The following is a 20,380-nucleotide window of genomic DNA, read 5'->3' on the forward strand; positions in this document are numbered from 1 at the left end:
GAAGGGTTCGCCAGTCTGGAGGAGCTAAGGGAGAGGGTAGAGCTGCCGAGGGATAGTGAGTTCAGGTATCTACAGGTTAGGGACTTTGCACTAAAGGTCTGGAAGGGGTTCCCTAGATTGCCGGGATATCCCCCGCTGGAGCAACTGCTGCTTCCAGACGTGGAAGGGGAGGGTAGAATTGGGGATATATATACACACACACACACACACACACACACGTGGCTGGGAGAGCAGGGAAGCAAGCGGGTGGTGAAGATAAAGGAGAAATGGGAAGCGGAGTTGGGAATGGAGATCAATTGGGGAGTATGGAGTGAGGCACCTCTTGTGCAAGGATGAGCCTGATACAGTTTAAGGTGGTGCACAGAGTGCATATGACTCGGGCGAGAATGAGTGGGTTCTTTCAAGGGGTAGCAGGTGAGAGAGAGGTGTGGGCGGGGGCCAGCGAATCATGCACACATGTTTTGGGGTTGTGAAAAATTGGGAGGATTCTGGGTCGGAGTGTTCGCGGTCTTAGCCAGGATAGTGGAGGAGGGAGTGGACCCAGACCCTTTGGTGCGATATTTGGGATTTCAGAGAAGCCAGAGCTCATGGAGAGGAGGAAGGCCGCTGTCTTGGCCTTTGCCTTTCTGATTGCACGGCGTTGAATTTTGCTGGAGTGGCGGTCGGCATCGCCACCGGGGGTAGCGGCTTGGTCGGGTGACCTGTATGACTTCCTGCGGTTAGAGAAGATAAAGTATGAGTTAAGGGGCTCAGCAGGCAGTTTGAGAAGAATGTTTCCCGGGGTGTTTATTTGCTGTAACCTACTTTGATACAAGTTTGAATAAAATGTTGGAATGGACCAGAAACATTTAAAAATTACCCAAAGTTGGAATATCAGAATGCCTTGGTTAACGAGGGAGGAACAACACTTTGTTTCTGTGGCGCATGTCAGGTGAATTCTTCAGGCAAAAACTAGGCCAAATAAAATAAGTTGAGAGGGGAAGCAAGGGAAATAAGGCTGGCAAGAGAATGAGAACAGTTAACAAAAAAGGGAACACACAAATTCTTTACTGACATGCAAGTACAGTAAACAGTTTTACGACACCAGATTAATGTCCAACAGGTTTGTTTTGAATCACGAGCTTTCGGAGCACTGCTCCTTCCTGAATTCACCCGAGGAAGGAGCAGTGCTCCGAAAACTGTGATTCGAAACAAACCTGTTGGGACTTTAATCTGGCGTTGTAAGACTTCTTACTGTACCCACTCCAGTCCAACGCCGGCATCTCCACATCATGACATGCAAGTAATAAGCAGGGTGAAGCCGATTAGAAACAGCAGTGATTATATATTTAGAAGCATAGTGAAAGGCTGGATCACTTGTTTACTAGGGAAGAGGATGCTGACAAATGGCAGAAGGGGAGATGGTACAGATAATGGAGGTGGTGAAAATGCTGCCTATGTTTCACCTGGTCTGGATGGTTTTGCTTCCCATGCTGGGAAAGGTGGTGAGGGGCGAAGATAGTGAAGGACCAGAGGATTGAGGAATTGGAGAATGGCAGGTAAGGAAATTCCTAACAACTACAGGCCACTCAGTATATCAGTGATAGGCAAGGCTTTTGGAAAGCAAAGGAAAATTAACGAGCACTTGGGAGGTTTGAGTTAATGAAGGGGAGACAGAACGGATTTGTAAAAGGCAGATGAAATGAAATGAATGAAAATTGCTTATTGTCACGAGTAGGCTTCAATGAAGTTACTGTGAAAAGCCCCTAGTCGCCACATTCCGGCGCCTGTCCGGGGAGGCTGGTACGGGAATCGAACCGTGCTGCTGGCCTGCTTTAAAAGCCAGCAATTTAGCCGAGTGAGCTAAACCAGCCCTCAAGAGTACAATTGAATTTCTTGCTGAATTAACAGTGTATGTTGTTGAAGGGAATGTAATGGATGTTTGACCAAGTACCACAAAAAGACTGCCCATGGACGGGAGAGTGTGTCAGCTTGGATTTAAAAATTGGTGTAAGAATAGAAAATGCATCATGATAATAGTTGTTTTCCAGACTGAAAGATGGTAGACAGTAGTGTTCCCCAAGGATCAGTGCCTAAACCACTGCTTTGCGATATACAGAAGATTTGGTATATTGGAATACAAATAAAGAAAACTTCAAAATCTATCAATGATACCAAAGTTGGAGGAATGGTGAAGTGAGAATCATACCAATCAACTGTAACAGAACATAGACTGGCAGAAAGGTAGTGGCGGATGGAAAACAAGGTGAGGTGATGCATGCCGTCAGAGAAGTTAGGAGGGGTAAAGAGACCAAAGTGTGCAGAGACAAAAGGACCTGGGATTCATGTGCATAGATCCATGACAGCTGCAAGACAGAATAATTAGCAAAGCATACAAGAGCATGGGCTTCAAAAATAGGAGCATGGAGTACAAAGCAGGAACGCTACGCTGAACCGTATAATTCACTTTTTCCAATTAAAAGCAATTTAGCGTGGCCAATCCACCTAACCTGCACATCTTTGGGTTGTGGGGGCGAAACGCACGCAAATATGGGGAAAATGTGCAAACTCCACACGGACAGTGACCCAGAGCCGGGATCGAACCTGGGATCTCGGCGCCGTGAGGCTGCAGGGCTAACCCACTGTGCCACCGTGCTGCCCAAATGTACAAGTATTAAGGCATTTTCTAAAAGATACAGATCCATACACAAACACTGAACTTTACCACTGCATCGTGCTGTCCATCTTAAAACACACAGCTACACCCCTCACTATGGATTCCTAGATAGCACATGTATTGCTATTTCATAGGTACAGAGCTGCCATTATAATAGCATTAATTTGTGGCCTCAGCCACATTTATATCTGACCCTGGTCTGCGAACCCCTTTGGCTGTTACCACCTAGAATTACAGATTTTAATGCCAGCTACTCTGTAACGACACAAGTCGAGGAGTTTGTTACCAAAGAGAACTATATTGATTATCATATATCTAAGCACCACTGCTAGCAACATCTTGGGTACTGCTCAATGACATTGCTGTACAGATTTATGCACCTATACACCGTAAACAGAAGTAAACATACAGCATAAGATAATTTTGTGCAATAGGTTTCCATGTTAGTGCAAAATAATTAGCCATTACTAAAACATATTTCTTCTAATACTGAATAATGGATAATTAAATGGGATTAAGGACTATAAATGAATTTTAACCCATTGAGCTCATGCTATTTAAAAAATACAAATTTCTCAATTCATTTGGTCTTTATTGAGGATATTAAACTGCTTTTACCCAAGTGGTTTTATTCAAAAAGTACGGATTCTAGAACACAATCATAACTGAACATGGAAAGTTAATGCCCTGATATTGGCAACATGCAGTCCTCAAATGGGTTAAAAGTCACATTACACAGGAGATTCAAATACAAGGGCCCTGACAACAGCAAGAGGAGATGTAATAAGATGTTGGTGCTTTTGCTGCAATTTGATTTCCCTCAAAGTATTACCTACCCAGTGGATCATAGCTATTTACACTGGGTCCGAGATTTAAGCATGTCCCATGCATGTGTGAGTGCAGCGGGCATAAAACTTCCAGTCCAACTCGACTGCTATACCAAGGCTGGCTGAGTATCTACAGCTTGCTGACTGGATCATTACTCTGTCGATACCTCTTTAAAATAAATTCGAGATAAGCTGTTCTTATGCGTAATCACAATTTAAGGGAGATTCTATTGACTAATTTTGCACATGATCAGATCAAAAAAAGAATGATGGATTGAGGTTTTAAAGACATTAAATCTTCATCCGAAATAATTTGGGATGCAAAGGAGAGATCTCCGATAACTCCCTTCGCCATTCAATTACTGTTTCTCATAGTCATTGACCTAAATAAATGAATGTTGACCTTTAAGTGCTAGGACTAGTTGGGAAAATGGTTATACATTTCAAGCCCAGGGCTTCTCTGAAAAGATGATTTCTGATAACATTTAGATACTGAGCCTGGTCTGTGCTGTCATGGGTTTGCTGCAAGTGTCCAAGGCTTTATCTGCTGGAAAATCCCAGTTGAAAACATGGATAACTAGGTGTTGCAAAGTAAGCCGGCACAGATTGCTTAGCCCACAGGACCATGAAACTGAGGCACAATCACAGTAAATAAATTAGAGGACGGCTTGAAATCTAATCTACCCCATAATGATTAAACTTCCTTGGAATGGATTCCACCAACAGCACATTGTTCTCTCAACATGACGCACAAACAGCTTATGATTGGTTTAGAGCAGCTATTGCCGTTAGCCAAAAATCTGTTAGTTTATTCATCTCAGCATCATTACATTATTCATCTCTGCTCACAAATGCACCAACATCATAGAACAAGTGGAATGTTGATCAACACAGTTGCTGACCTCAACCAAGAATTGACATGAAAGCTCTTCCAAAAAGATTGGAATTAGCCTCCATCCCATCCACTGGAGCCGAGACGAGCAATAATATATGCATAGTACAGCACTGAATTATACATGGGATGTGAATGCAGAATATCAGCTGGTCAGCTTCCCTTGAAGCAAGCTTTACATCTGAATGGATTAAGATAAAATGCAATAATGCACAACATTTTGCCCAGACACCTTGAAGCATCATATAGCACAGTACATAATGCATAAAATACAATATCAGTCTTAAAATATTTTAAACAATTTTGACTGTCAAGTGGCAATCCTTAGAATAGTGCTTTTATGAAAGACTACAAACTAGAATAGTGGCTCAAATTTAACCATTTCCCCTCTAGAAAGCCCAAGTGTCATTTACACATTGTTACCAAAAGCCCCAAAACAGTTCCTTGGTTATTTAATGAGTAGAGCTTCCAAGAAACTGAAAAACCCTTGATGAGTTCACCCAACACCAGCTAATGACTTGGCCACTGTTCTCAGAAGAGCCTCCAGCAAACCATTGTCCCCAGGATGCTTGCAGGAGCATATTAATTATCAGTTGAGTGAGATTAAGACATTTGCAACTAGGTTAGTGTTATATGTACTGCTCCATACAATGGACATCTAGGCAAAGGGAGATAAAACAGGTTGGTTTGATACTGTACGAAGAATGGATTTTTAAAAAGATACTCCACCTCGTTCCAGTTTAAAAAAAGACCAAACCATATTCTGTCACATACATGACCATGCATTGGCCTAAATATGCAACATTTCCCTTTTATAAATGCACAACCATATGTATTGGTAATAAAACATTTTTCTAAATTAGTGTTACGAAGTTTGCTCTTGCAGAGATTCAAACCACCAAGCATTATACATTCAGCTGCTGTATACAGATCAGGAATTAGACAACCAAACAGCGGCACAGTTATCATGTAGAGCCCAAGGCCAAAATGGACAGTCAGTTCCATCAATGGGTTGTTTACCTTCACCCACACCCCCACCCAGCTAGCCCATGATGTGTCAAACCTTGTTGATATCTGCAACAGCATCAAGGAGACAATATCTCTCGATAGAGTTGGGGAGGGAGGGAAATGTGTTATCTACAATTCATGAACAGGATTAAAAAAATACAAAGTAGAGCAGAAACTGGAGAGTTAACTTGGAATGACACCAGGTCCTGAATATTTCTACTGTACAACCCTATTAAAATAAGGTCAAACCCAACCCCAGCCACAAGTACCAGCATTCAATTCTGATTGTTTCACATGGCTATACATCCATCCATTCATATCAGAGTCCATTAATACATTGGAGAATCAAACAGCATAATTTCAATCTGAGTAATATAATGCGGTCCCTCAAGACGTGGGTTTATCTTCGAAAGGTGCGAGTCCAAGTGCTGCTAGAGGACAATTCCAATAACTACTAAGAAACCCCGCCCAGTGTCAGCACATCAAAGCAAATGTCGCACACCCTCACAGGCTTGTTCAAATCAAACTTGATGATGGGAATTTCCTTTGTTGAACACTTGTGACAGAGCAGTCTACCACAATGGCGGCTGTCAAAGACAAAGAGGACATGTATCAGAGAGTGCATCCCTGGAAACAATGCAATGCAAATACTCCACATTGGTACTATTAAAAGTCTATGTAGGGGTGTAATGTTCTTTGTTGGTTTCTTTTCCACTTATTCGTTTAACAGTTTTTGAGGGGGAGCGTGAGGGTAAAGCAGTATTTTTATTAAACAACCGATTAGATAAATGGTTTATAAGAACATGAGACTAGGAGCAGGAGTAGGCCATCTGGCCCTTCGAGCCTCCTCCGCCATTTAATGAGACCATGGCTGATCTTTTGTGGACTCGGCTCCACTTTCCCACCCAAACACCATAACCCTTTATTCTTCAAAAAACTATCTTTATCTTGAAAACATTTAATGAAAGAGCCTCAACTGCTTCACTGGACAGGGAATTCCATAGATTCACAACCCTTTGGGTGAAGAAGTTCCTCCTAGGACTTCCGGTGGCCCCCTCGAGGAGACAGGTCGCAGGTCGGACCGCTCCCGCCCGCGATGGGCAAACAGACCTTTTTGGGACCTGGCAGCCTGAATCGGTGGAGAGTGGAGCACCAAGGATCGAAGCAGGAGCAGCGGGGACCCCAGACCGGGCGGCCAAGCATGGCGGACGGCGGGGTCCGGGGAGCGGAGGCTCACTGGCCAAGGGAACAACAGATGGAGTTCTTCAAGAACTGCTTCACCGAGCTGAGGGACACGCTGGACCCGATGAGAGCAGTGATGGACCGAATGGTCGAGACACAGGCGGTCCAAGGGAAGGCGCTCAGGGAGGTCGAGGCGAAGCTCTCCAGCCAGGCGGGCACGGTAACGGAGCACGAAGTGGAGGAGCTGAACGCCCGACAGAGGAGCATGCAGGAGCAGCTTGAAGAGCTGGGGAACAGAGCCTGGAGGCAGAATTTAAGGATCATTGGCCTCCCTGAGGGCTGCGAGGGGTCGGATATGGGCGCATACATGACGGGTATGCTTGAGGCGCTGATGGGACCGGAGGCCTTCCCTCAACCCCTGGAGTTGGATGGGGCACAGAGCCCCCGCAGGGAAGCCCAGGACGGGCGACCAACCGAGGGCCTTGGTGGTCCGCTTTCACCAGCTTGCTGATAGGGAACGTGTGCTGCGATGGGCCAAGGCGGAGAGGAGCAGCAGATGGGAGAACTGCGAGGTGCGCATTTACCAGGACTTGGGAATGGAGCTGGCCAAGAGGCGTGCAGGATTCATCAAGGTAAAGGCAGCCCGCTACAATAAGGTGGTGAGGTTTGGAATGCTGTATCCTGCAACGCTCTGGGTTATGTTTGAGGAACTCCACTACTATTTTGAAACACCAGAATAGGTTTGGACCTTTATTAAAGATAAGAAACTGGACTTGAACTAATGGGCACTTGGTTCTTTCAGTGCTGTACAGTGGCGGTGGTCTGTTAACCCAAGTTGCTCTGATTAGGTGTGGACTTTTATTAAAAGCTGGACTTGAACTAAAGGACTCTGGGCTCTCAGAGCTTTTGTGTGGTGGCGGTTTGTTAAACTATCCTGTACTGTAATGTTTTATCCAAGATTGTTTTCAGCCTGGACAGAGAGGGGAGATCGGGGCTTCTGATGGGGGATGGGCTAGGGGCTGGTTAAGGGACTTGAAAGGGCACGGTGGGATACAATTAGGTTAATGGGTCCCTGGTGTGTGGGGTGAGGGCTCGGACGGGAGACAGGCAGGCACCAAGGGCAGGGGTCAGCGTAGGTCAGGGGGCACCAGGGAGAGCTGGAGGTGGGACCGGGCGGGCTAGGGCCAAGCGCAGGGCTGACCTGGCAGGTCAGGCCTCGGAGGCGGGGAGGCCAGGGAGGGGGAAGAGGGTTAGGGCCACGTTAGTTTAGTTGAACACATGTGGCACGAGCAAACAGAGCTGGTAGGGGAAGTGCCTTATTAACATGTTTATTCTTTCCCACTGTTCGTTTTCACTATGTTAAAGCTCTTTGCACAGGGCCATTTTTCTCTCTGTAACGGTTACAAATTGGTGTTAAATAAACTCAAAAAAAAAAATTCCTAAATTCAGCCCTCAATCTACTTCCCCTTATTTTGAGGCTGTGCCCCCTAGTTCTGCTTTCACCCACCAGTGGAAACAACCTGCCAACAGCTATCCTATCTATTCCCTTCATAATTGTCTATGTTTCTATAAGATCCCCCCGCATCCTTCTAAATTCCAGCGAGTACAGTCCCACTCTACTCAACCTCGCCTCGTAATCCAACCCCTTCAGCTCTGGGATTAACCTAGTGAATCTGTATAAAGTTACTGAGTTCAGAAGGCCGAATTAAACAAATGAGGCGGAATGACTTCAGTTACTGAGATGGAGGCCTGACCTGCACACACTGTACCAGTGAGCCTGAATAGATCAGCATAAAGAATATAGTCAAAATGCAACAAAAGAAAGTTCTCTATAAGCAACTGTTTAAGTTTAAGTCTTATTTTTTTTAAATTCCCCAATTAAGGGGCAATTTAGCATGGCCAATCCACATCTTTGGGTTGTGAGGGTGAGACCCACACAGACACGGAGAATTTTCAAACTCCACACGGACAGTGACTTGCAGCTGGGATCGAACCCGCCTTGTCGCATGAGGCAGCAATGCTAACCACCACGCCACCAAGTCTTGTATTTTAAGCTCCTTTCTCAACCTTGCAACATCCCAAAGCACTTTACAGCCAATGAAGCCCTTGGATGTGCCGTCCAGTAGGAGCTACAGCAGTCAATTGGCATACAACAACCGGCAAAGAGGAAAATGACCAGATAAGCTGTTCCCATAATATTGGTTGAAGGGTGATTAGCCAGCACACTGGAAGGAGGCCTGGACATTCTTCCAAATAATGCCTGGGGATCTACTGTGCTCACCAGAGGGGTCAGGCCGAGGTTGGTTTGATGTCCCCTTCAAAAGAGTCCACCTCTGATGGTGTGGCACTCCCTCAGTGTTGCTCTGGAATGTCAGGCTGGCTTGCATGCTCAGGTCCTGGATTTCATTTCAAAATAAATTTAGTGTGGCCAATCCACCTACCCTGCACATCTTTGGGTTCTGGGGTAGAAACCCACGCAAACACGAGGAGAATGTGCAAACTCCACATGGACAGTGACCCAGAGCCAGGATCGAACCTGGGACCTCGGCGCCGTGAGGCAGCAGCACTAACCACTGCGCTGCCCCTGGATTTCATGGCTGATCACTCAGAAGTAAGGCCATTTGCTGAGGCACAAGGATACTCTTCAATTCAGCCATGAGTTTAGTTTTAACGCAAACCAAAATAGAGGGCCAGCTTCAATGTTCCTGCACTGGATGAACAGTGCACATCTGTCACGTGTAAAGCTTTACTTCAGATTTGTATGACTTTTAAGATAACCAACAAGTATCACAGAGCCACCATCACATTAACACAGCCTTAGGGCAATCTGTTTAAAATGGATGTTGGGAAGTTATGTAGCAATTTCCAGCCTCAATTTTAATCAACATATTGTTAAACTCTCAACTGAAATCTATAACAGTAAACTGTACTGGAGGCCACAAAAGGCAACTTACCAATGGTGCTTCCGCATAGTGACTCCAAACTTGGAAATGCACTCAAAGCAGTTGGAACCCTCACACCATGGAGGCTCCTTGGACAGCATGTCTGAAACAACATTACAGTCAGTAACACAGCCGGGATTAAGTCACTCTTCCTAGGATTTTGGAAGTTGCTGAACAACCAGACACTTTACCAATCCAAGGCAGCAGCTACATCTGTCTGGATCTCTTCTCCCCCAAATACAAAGCTTTCTAAACCTATTCATTTATATGATGATATCGGAGATTATCAGGGTGCAATAGTGCTTTGAATAGAGATGCTCACAATCTCCTTCCGTTGGGCAACAGGAAAAGAAAATGCTGAGAAGGTCACTCAGCTTCCATGACACTTGCTGCTGACTGTTACAAGAGCAACTGGGACATTGGGGACTGCACAGAATTATTGAACTGTAATGTGAAGCTTTCAGACACAAGGACAAGGACAGGAAGAAAATTAAGTTCTGTTGAAAGAGTTCAGGTTACAATTTGCAGGATGGAACAGAGTCAGAGGGGTCATCTAACTCCCAGGGTTCCATTGTGCATGTAAAGAGTTTGAGGGCATTTTAGTTTGCTGCACAATAAATCCAGATTGGAGAATACACACAGTTTACAAAATAAATCAGGCCATATTAAAATATAGGCCCACGTGCACAGTTTGAGCCGCACAGTTGTATTATTGGTTCTGTGCCAGAGTTGTGGGAGCAGATACAATCTTCACCATTTTGGGGCTTAACTTTACACTAATAAGATTTACTGAACACCACCAGAGCAGGACACAGGACAGGACTAAGAGGCCACTGCCCTATATTGCTTCAATATTTTATTTTTGCATTGAGATGGAGTGTTACTTATTGCAGATAACTCCGGAGAATCCGGTCAGCACCATGAGGTTTTTATCACTTATGTTGAAAGCAAAACGCAAGAATTCCCATAAATTCTCACTGAGCCACACGATTTGAGGGGGTTCAGGGTTTGAACTAGCTGATCTTAGCCAGCGAAACATTAGGGTTCCTACAACTGCCGTCCCGGAGTTCAGGAAGATGGAGGGCGAAGAGAGAGAAAGAAAATCCATGTAGAGATTTCACACCGCCACCCTGACTGGAAGGATGCACAGACAGTGGTGAGCAGAGGGTCATATTCAACAATGAGGCCAAATGGTTGAAACACTCATTTTCACATCTCGCCTTGCCCCACGCTGGTGGATTGTGCCTCAAGCCATCTAACCAATTGTCTCGAATACAGAGAGATGCCAAAAGGTCCTTTGTGGGCTATGGCAATTACCTGGACATAAAGTACCAAGGGATAAGTAACCTCATCTGCAGACCAACACTCTCCATAAAAACAAAAGACAAAGCAAATTGGAAGATAATGCATCTTATAGTTTAACCCCTTATGTTTTGTCTCAGGATGTTAAACACAATGGTCAGATGAGGGGCTGGATTCTCCGCTGGCGGGATTCTCCGTTGCACCGGCAGCACACCCATGCCCAGGGATTTCCCGACAGTGTGAGGCTGCCCACAATGTGAAACCCCATTGGCTGGCTGGCAGGACGGAGAATCCTGCTGTTGGCGGGGGCGTGCCGCACCAGTAAACTCGTGTGGCGGGACGGAGAATCCCACCCGAGGTTACTGCCCTTATATTCGAGCAGAAGTGCCAGTTTAATGGTGAAGGCATTACACTGGTGGGCTGGAAAGTAGTGCCTGATCATCTGAACATGCAGTTGCAATGATTTAAGAGGTTACCTAGAAGGCGGAAGAGCAGCTGTTTCGTGGCCACCTGATAATTGAATATGTTGGTCCCCAGATTGTTGTTGACTCCCAGTCGGGCTCCAGCTCTCACAATAGCTCGACACAGGTTAGCGTTTCCTTTCATGTAAGCCAAGAGCAGGACTGTCAGGAAAACAAGCCATAGGTTAAACCAGAAATACCAACAAATAAAACACAAATACAAGAATGAGGCACAATTTATATTCCCAATTCAAACAGCTGGTTTTACCTAGAATTTCAAAACAAAGGACAAGCAAGTTTTCCCAAAGAATGCACAGACCAAAGTCTCAAATTGGCCTCTCGAGCCTATACCAACATTCAACCAGATTAGGGTTGATCTGTACCTCTTCACCATATATATTTAGATTGTTAAATGGAATTATCAGACAAAAATGGTTCTGGAGGTGACTAACTTCTTCACAAGCACCAAGTATCGAGGGAACAGGACAATCATGTCTTTTTAATTATTTGATCCTATGCAAAACTAGACAGGCCTGGCTCCACAAGTGGCTAGCACTGTGGCTTCACGGTGCCAGGGTCGATTCCCCGCTGGGTCACTGCCTGTGCAGAGTCTGCACGTTCTCCCCATGTCTGCATGGGTTTCCTCTGGGTGCTCTGGTTTCCTCCCACAGTCCAAAGACGTGCAGGTTAGGTGGACTGGCCATGCTAAATTGCCCTTAGTGTCCAAAAGAAAAGGTTGGGAGGGGTAATTGGGATAGGGTTGAAGTGGGTTGGTGCAAACTTGATGGGCTGAATGGCCTCCTTCTGCACTGTATGTTCTATGTAGTGCTTTCCAGACCCCAAACACTTTTTCCCCCTCACAGCACATTTGCTATTTTGCAAATCATCTCCATCAAATCTCCTCTTAGGCTTTTCCTCTCCAAGGACAGATTTCTCCAATCTCTCTTCATAATTGAAGTTTCTCTTTGTTTAAGAAGGGTAGCAGGGATAATCCAGGGAATTATAGACCTGCGAGCTTGACGTCAGTGGTAGGCAAACTGTTGGAGAAGATACTGAGGGATAGGATCTATTCACATCTGGAAGAAAATAGACTTATCAGTGATAGGCAGCATGGTTTTGTGCAGGGAAGGTCATGTCTTACAAACCTAATAGAATTCTTTGAGGAAGTGACAAAGTTAATTGATGAGGGAAGGGCTGTAGATGTCGTATACATGGACTTTAGTAAGGCGTTTGATAAGGTTTCCCATGGCAGGTTGATGGAAAAAATGAAGTCGTATGGGGTTCAGGGTGTACTAGCTAGATGGATAAAGAACTGGCTGGGCAACAGGAGACAGAGAGTAGTGGTGGAAGGGAGTGTCTCAAAATGGAGAAGGGTGACTAGTGGTGTTCCACAGGGATCCGTGCTCGGACCACTGTTGTTTGCGATCTACATAAATGACCTGGAGGATGGTATAGGTGGTCTGATTACAAGTTTGCAGATGATACAGTAGTCCCCCGTTATACCGCGCTCCGCAATACCGCGGTTCGCGATATACCGCGGGGGGGCTTATGGACCCCAACTGTCAGTTGTGTCAATTTCAGCGGCCGGCTGATTATTTCAGTGAGAGCAGCTTCCCTCTCTGGATCAAAGTGAGCCGGCCGCTGAAATTGACACTGCCGGTTGCTCTCTCCCTCCAATCAGAAACATTAAAACTTAAAAGTTGGATTGGAGGGAGAGAGCAGCCGGCAGTGTCAATTTCAGCGGCCGGCTCACTTTGATCCGGAGAGGGAAGCTGCTCTCTCACTGAAACAATCAGCCGGCCGCTGAAATTGACACTGCCGAGGGGGGGGGGGGGGGGGGGGGGGGGAAGAGGGGGGGGGGGGGGGCGGTGTTGGGGGGGGGGGGGGAAAGAGGAGGGGGGGGGCGGGTGTTGAGGGGGGGGGGGGAGGGAGAAGGGGGGGCGGGTGTGGGGGGAGACCCCCCTGTGGGTGTGGGGGAGACCCCCCTGGGGGTGTGGGGGAGAGAGGGTGGACCTGCGGGTGTTGGGGGGGGGGGGGAGGAGAGAGGAGGGGGGCGGGTGTGGGGGAGAGAGCAGGGCCCTGCAGGTGTTGGGGGGGGGGGGGGGGGAAAGAAAGAGGAGGGGGCGGGTGTTGGGGGGGGAGAGGAGGGGGGCGGGTGTGGGGAAGACCCCCCTGTGGGTGTGGGGGAGGGGGGGGGCCCTGCGGGAGAGAGGGGGGCCCTGCGGGAGTTGGGGGGGGGGGGAAGAGAGGTGGGGGGGGCGGGTGTTGGGGGGGGGGGGGGAGAGCGGGTGTGGGGGAGAGAGCAGGGCCCTGCAGGTGTTGGGGGGGGGGGGGGGGGGGGAGAAAGAGGAGGGGGCGGGTGTTGGGGGGGGGAGAGGAGGGGGGCGGGTGTGGGGAAGACCCCCCTGTGGGTGTGGGGGAGGGGGGGGGGGCCCTGCGGGAGAGAGGGGGGCCCTGCGGGAGTTGGGGGGGGGGGGGGGAAAGAGGTGGGGGGCGGGTGTTGGGGGGGGGGAGCGGGTGTGGGGGAGACCCCCCTGTGGGTGTGGGGGAGAGAGGGTGGACCTGCGGGTGTTGGGGGAGAGAGGAGGGCCCTGCGGGTGTTGGGGGAGAGAGGGGAGGAGAGGGGGGGGGGGGGAAGAGGGGGCGAGCCGGAGGGTGTTGGGAGGGAGAGGGGGCGAGCCGGAGGGTGTGGGGGGAGAGGGGGCGAGCCGGAGGGTGTGGGGGGGGAGAGGGGTCTAGTTGGAGGATGTGGGGGGAGGGGGCGAGCCAGAGGGTGTGGGGAGGGGGCGAGCCAGAGGGTGTGGGGAGGGGGCGAGCCGGAGGATGTGGGGGGAGAGGGGGCGAGCCGGAGGGTGGGGGGGGGGGGAGAGGGGGCGAGCCGGAGGGTGGGGGGGGGGGGGGGGGAGAGGGGGGCGAGTCGGAGGGTGTGGGGGGAAAGGGGTCTAGTTGGAGGATGTGGGGGGAGATGGGGCAAGCCGGAGGAAAAAAAAAGAAATTGACACTGCCGGCTGCTCTCTCCCTCCAATCAGAAACATTAAAACTTAAAAGTTGGATTGGAGGGAGAGAGCAGCGGGCAGTGTCAATTTCAGCGGCCGGCTGATTTCAGTGAGAGCAGCTTCCTTCTCCGGATCAAAGTGAGCCGGCCGCTGAAATTTTAATTGATTCCACGATGGGGGTTTTAAATTTATTTTAAAATCTATGCTAGCGCTTCCCATTGTGAGTCTACGGGGGTCTGACCTCTCCCCCCGCCCCCCCGTAGACTCACAATGGGAAGCGCATGCATAGATTTTAAAAAAAATTTAAAACCCCCACCATGGATATCCGCGGCTCGGATACAACGCGGGTGGCTGTCTTGGACCCCAACACCCGCGTTATAAAGGGAGACTACTGTACTAAGATTGGTGGAGTTGCAGATAGCGAGGAGGACTGTCAGAGAATACAACAAAATATAGATAGATTGGAGAGTTGGGCAGAGAAATGGCAGATGGAGTTCAATCCAGGCAAATGCGAGGTGATGCATTTTGGAAGATCAAATTCAAGAGCGGACTATATGGTCAATGGAAGGGTCTTGGGGAAAATTGATGTGCAGAGAGATCTGGGAGTTCAGGTCCATTGTACCCTGAAGGTGGCAACGCAGGTTGATAGAGTGGTCAAGAAGGCATACAGCATGCTTGCCTTCATCGGACGGACATTGAGTACAAGAGTTGGCAGGTCATGTTACAGTTGTATAGGACTTTGGTTCGGCCACATTTGGAATACTGCTTGCAGTTCTGGTCGCCACATTACCAGAAGGATGTGGATGCCTTGGAGAGGGTGCAGAGGAGGTTCACCAGGATGTTGCCTGGTATGGAGGGTGCTAGCTATGAAGAAAGGTTGAGTAGATTAGGATTGTTTTCGTTGGAAAGACGGAGGTTGAGGGGGGACCTGATTGAGGTCTACAAAATTATGAGAGGTATGGACAGGGTGGACAGCAACAAGCTTTTCCCAAGAGTGGGGGTGTCAGTTACAAGGGGTCATGATTTCAAGGTGAGAGGGGGTAAGTTTAAGGGAGATGTGCGTGGAAAGTTTTTTACGCAGAGGGTGGTGGGTGCCTGGAACGCTTTACCAGCGGAGGTGGTAAAGGCGGGCACGATAGCATCATTTAAGAGGCATCTAGACAGGTGTACACAATATTCCAGCTGAAGTCTAACTAGTGTCTTGTACAAGTTCAGCATAACTTCCTTGCTCTGTGCCACTATTAATAAAGCCCAGAATACTATATGCTTTATTAACTGTTCTCTCCACTTCTCCACATACACTGGTCCCCTCTGCTCCTGCACAATTATTTCTCCATGTTGTTCCTACCAAAATGAATTACCGCACACTTCATTGCATTGAACGTCACCTGCCATATGTCTGCCCACTCCATCGATGTCCTTTTGAAGTTCTATACTGTTTTCCTCACAGCTTACAATGCATTTTTAAACATTAATACAGTTATATAAAAGCAAATTTTGTTGCTGTGGGTAAATGATTTTTTTTTAAAAACTATTCTTTTCCTTAATTGTTCTCTCCCTGCTGATCTGTATGCACTCTATCTCAGAGGTCACTGAACACAGGCAGCATGCCTGTGACACCACTGACTACAATAAAAGAATTGAACATTATGATTTGCACCTCACCAATAACTTCCCAGTGTGAACTGCTTCCACACCCAGGAATTGAGACACCAATTTCAAATAAGTCTGAGACCACTCATTATAATTCGTTATTCAGCAATTTAGGATAATTGGAACAAATGAATCAGAGTCTCTATCTTAAGCAGTAATTACCACAGACTCGGAAGCAAATTCAGGAGTCACTATACTGTTTGCATAAAATAGTTAGTCTCAACAAGTTACTTTTCCGAGGAGCTGATTTTTTGCCAACGATTCGAGCATTTACCTGTGTTCCCTTCGGAATCTGGCTTATCTAATGGATAATCAGACATACATTCCAAGAAAAGCTCAAAGATGGTTGCTGCATTTTCCTTCCCATAATGCCCCAAGACATGTATAGGTGACTGCCCCCTGTGAACAGCAAAGAAACAATTAGAATACAAACAGACAGTGAACGGCATAATTCTGTGTCGGTACAGAAGCAAGGAGACTTTAGAATCTCTACACAGCACAGAAGGAGGCCATTTAGCCCATCTTTAGCTTAGAACTCATTAATTTCTTGCTGGTAGTACTATGAGGCTAATGATTTAATTCTGCAGAACATTCCTTGGTCTGTTAATTAACTGGATTAACACCTTGGTTAAAATGGAAAATTGTTCATTATTCATGCTAACAGTACTTTCAAAGTTCTTGCTTTTATTTCAGTCCCTGGTCATATTTCCATCCAAATACCATCAATGAAGCACCAGAGGTATTTTATCCACACACAGAAAAGGTTATTTTCCAACCAATCTACTCAACTTTATCTATTATCATGAAATGCTCTTGGATAGTTACACAAGAACTAGGAGCAGGAGTAGCCATCTGGCCCCTCGAGCCTGCTCCGCAATTCAATTAGATCATGGCTGATCTTTTGTGGACTCAGCTCCACTTTCCGGCACGAACACCATAACCCTTAATTCTTCAAAAAACTATCTATCTTTATCTTAAAAACATTTAATGAAGGAGCCTCGACTGCTTCACTGGGCAAGGAATTCCATAGATTCACAACCCTTTGGGTGAACAAGTTCCTCCTAAACTCAGTCCTAAATCTACTTCCCCTTATTTTGAGGTTATGTCCCCTAGTTCTGCTTTCACCCGCCAGTGGAAACAACCTGCCCGCATATATCCTATCTATTCGCTTCATAATTTTAAATGTTTCTATAAGATCCACCCTCATTCTTCTAAATTCCAATGAGTACAGTCCCAGTCTACTCAACCTCTCCTCATACTTACAACAAGGTTTCTACAAGTTCCTAATCCAGTCCATTAACAAAACTAACACCCATCATTGCTAAATGCCAATTAAAAAGGTTTTAAAAATTATATACACAAGATGTGTCTCTGACACATGAAATTAAAAGCTGACAATTGGTCACATTGTTTAGGATGTAACCAAACGACTAAAGTTTCACATCTGATTACAGCCTTGATGAAATGATCAGTCAATAGAATATCGGAAATTAATAATACCCAAAATAAAATTGGAAACTTTAATCTCATGCAACTTCCTTTAGGTTTGGGTAATCATACCTCAGATTGAAGACTTCAGCATCAACACTACATTCGGTTAGAAGGACACGTACTACATTGAGGCGTCCATGCATAACGGCCAAGTGAAGGGCTGAAAAGCAATGGTAAAGGTTAGTGAGCCCGCTAACAGAAAGCATAGACACACCCAAGAATAAAAAGCTCATGTTTATGCTGTATTTTATTTGTAAAGACAATTGAACCTCATATGGTCTTTCTCCTTTGAGTATGTCGCCATCATGATTGCTTTTAAAAAGTCAATGATTACCAAACCTGGCCAGCTTTAAAAGCCCATCCAACAGCTGATACGGCAAATGGTTTACTGAGCCCAAAAGCATCAAGGTATTGGACAGGAGATCACACACCAGCTATTCAAGATGCACCTCCCTGCACAAAGTTCAGTAACTTCAAACAAACTTCCTTCAAGTTATTATCAATCACTTTTTGGAAAAACAATGAGGGAGAGGGAGAAAATAAAATAGAAGTCTGGCACTAAGTGTTAAACCATAGCAGCATTGGGGCAGCACGGTGGCCTAGTGGTTAGCACAACCGCCTCACGACGCTGAGGTCCCAGGTTCGATCCCGGCTCTGGGTCACTGTCCGTGTGGAGTTTGCACATTCGCCCCGTGTCTGCGTGGGTTTCGCCCCCACAACCCAAAAATGTGCACAGTAGGTGGATTGGCCACGCTAAATTGCCCCTTAATTAGAAAAAATAATTGGCTAATCTAAATTTAAAAAAAATAAAAATTAAAAAAAAATTTTTAAAAACCATAGCAGCATTAATCAACAGAGGCTGGAGCTTTACCGGAGTTTTTAAGTATTCTATTCCCCACAATCATGCACAAGATAGAGATTGATCACATTTTAGGAGTTAAAGTGGCCCACGTTTATTCACCTCTAATCTTTTCTCAAAAAAAGGACTTGTGAATTTCCAACTTCTGACTGAGACCAATTATTCTCACCTCAAAGCCTGTTGTAACTCAATGGATTGCGTAATTAATTTCACTATAATCAAATAGACAACAAGTACAACTTGGGGGGAGAAAGAAGAGAAGAGCGAGGAAGAAAGGAGGGGGAGAGACTCTCAAAAAACCCCACCTGGCAGGACCCAATCATTGTCTGTTGCCAGGTAGGATAATGTCCCTGGCCTCAAAACTAATCCTTCCAATCTACTGGGTGCCATAAAGTCTGGGCCCTTCTGCCCAAAATACAAAACTTTATAACATTACTATTTTGCGACCCGAGTTCCTTACTTTATCTGCTCAACATAAAGACATGTCTCAATTAACGATCCATGGACCAAAAACTATAAAAGACAAAATTAAAGAAATAGGGAATTAACAGGAAGAGCAGTTACACAATAATCCTTTAGGACACCTCACTTACACCCACAGTAAAGTCAAGCAGATCCACAAAAGCATTCCCGATTCACCACCTCCCAAGAATCTCACTTGTTGCAACCTGGAAGATCCTGCAAAAGCAAGGGCACATTCCCCCTAAGTGAGACCTAACGAATGGCCAACAGGCTCAGAATAATAGTTTCTCCCATGCAGTTGTTACCATGCTGCACTCTTTTCACCAGTTCATTTGCTAAAACATCCCGAGACCATAGCAGGTCTCTGTTCTTCATTCCCAACAGCTCTTTTAATTTGATTTGCAAAACAGCTCGCCTCAAGATTTCATCTTTTTTTGAAAGCTAGATCAACACTTAGTTGCAAGTACATTTTAAAACCTCCATCAAGTAGGGGGACTAATCAAATAAAATAGTGATGTTACCAAATTTAAAAACCTGAAGTGGATAATTAACAAAATAATTGTTTGTGCAAATATCTGTGATACAGCAACAGCCATAACACCAAAGAAATTGTTCCTTTTCCTCTATTTCTGCCATTACGGATCCCCGACATCCTTCACTCCATAATTAGCAGCCGTGCCTTCATGTATTTAGTTCTGGAATTCCACATCTAAACTTCAGTCTCCTGCTTTGAAATGTTCCCTTAAAACCTGGGAAATGTCTTGGGGTCTAATACGTGTTAAAAGGTGCTCAAAAAAATTTAGCTGTTGCTGTTTCAGAGAGTGGAGTTGTGAAAATGATTTAGCCGGGCATCAGGGTGGCACAGTGGTTAGCACCAGCCCTGGTAACTGTCCATGGAGTTTGCACATTCTCCCAGTGTCTGTGTGGGTCTCCCCTCCACAATCCAAAGATGTGCAGGGTAGGTGGATTAGCTATGCTAAATTGCTGCTTAAATTGGAAAAATTAAGAGAAAATGATTTAGAAAAGCATGGTTAAAATAAGAATTCACAATTGTGTCTGTTTAATCATCTCTCAAGTCTCCTACCATTGTTCCCATTCTCATCAACAGCAGAAAACTCCACACCATTCTCCAGGAGCACAGAGCAGATAGTTGGCAGATCCTGTTGAGCTGCCAGATGGAGTGCAGTCTGACGGTGTTTCGTCAGTTCATTCACCTTGGCTCCTGCAAGCAGCTGAAACACAGGAAAAACTTACTGGAATAAGACAGACCCCACAAACGCAACTGCACTTTACTTGGCAGCAGGACAAAGAAAAACAAAATTATATACAGAGTAAATTCTGACCATAAACAGGAACATTCGATTGAAGAATGCTATACAGCAAAAGTAATTTCTCAGGGGAGCACGGTGACACTGTGGTTAGCACTGTTGTCTCACAAGCGCCAGGGACCTGGGTTCAATTCCAGCCTTGGGTGACTGTATGGAGTTTAAACCTTCTCCCTGTGTCTGTGTGGGTTTCCTCCGGGTTCTCCGGTTTCCTCCAACAGTCCAAAGATGTGCAGCTTAGGTGGCTTGGCCATGCTAAATTTCCCCTTAGTGTGTAGCCATTTAAAATGGCCACCTACAAAGGACCATGGGAATTGTGGTCAA

The 20,380-nt window shown here is 46.2% G+C and overlaps 1 protein-coding gene across 1 annotated transcript in view; it reads right to left on the bottom strand.

Moving 5' to 3' along the window:
- Window positions 1-5,224: 5,224 nt before the first annotated feature.
- ankfy1 (ankyrin repeat and FYVE domain containing 1) overlaps window positions 5,225-20,380 on the bottom strand; it is a 79,894-nt gene continuing 64,738 nt past the window's right edge. The window contains exons 19-24 of the mRNA XM_038813632.1: window positions 19,816-19,963; window positions 17,480-17,570; window positions 16,194-16,318; window positions 11,286-11,432; window positions 9,520-9,610; window positions 5,225-5,970 (exon numbers count right to left, since the gene is read on the bottom strand). Of these exons, the coding sequence (XP_038669560.1) occupies window positions 5,838-5,970; window positions 9,520-9,610; window positions 11,286-11,432; window positions 16,194-16,318; window positions 17,480-17,570; window positions 19,816-19,963 (735 nt within the window). The 3' untranslated portion in view covers window positions 5,225-5,837. The remainder of the gene's footprint in view (window positions 5,971-9,519; window positions 9,611-11,285; window positions 11,433-16,193; window positions 16,319-17,479; window positions 17,571-19,815; window positions 19,964-20,380) is intronic.

The sequence above is a fragment of the Scyliorhinus canicula genome, chromosome 12, assembly GCF_902713615.1.
Source record: "Scyliorhinus canicula chromosome 12, sScyCan1.1, whole genome shotgun sequence".
NCBI lineage: Eukaryota > Metazoa > Chordata > Chondrichthyes > Carcharhiniformes > Scyliorhinidae > Scyliorhinus > Scyliorhinus canicula.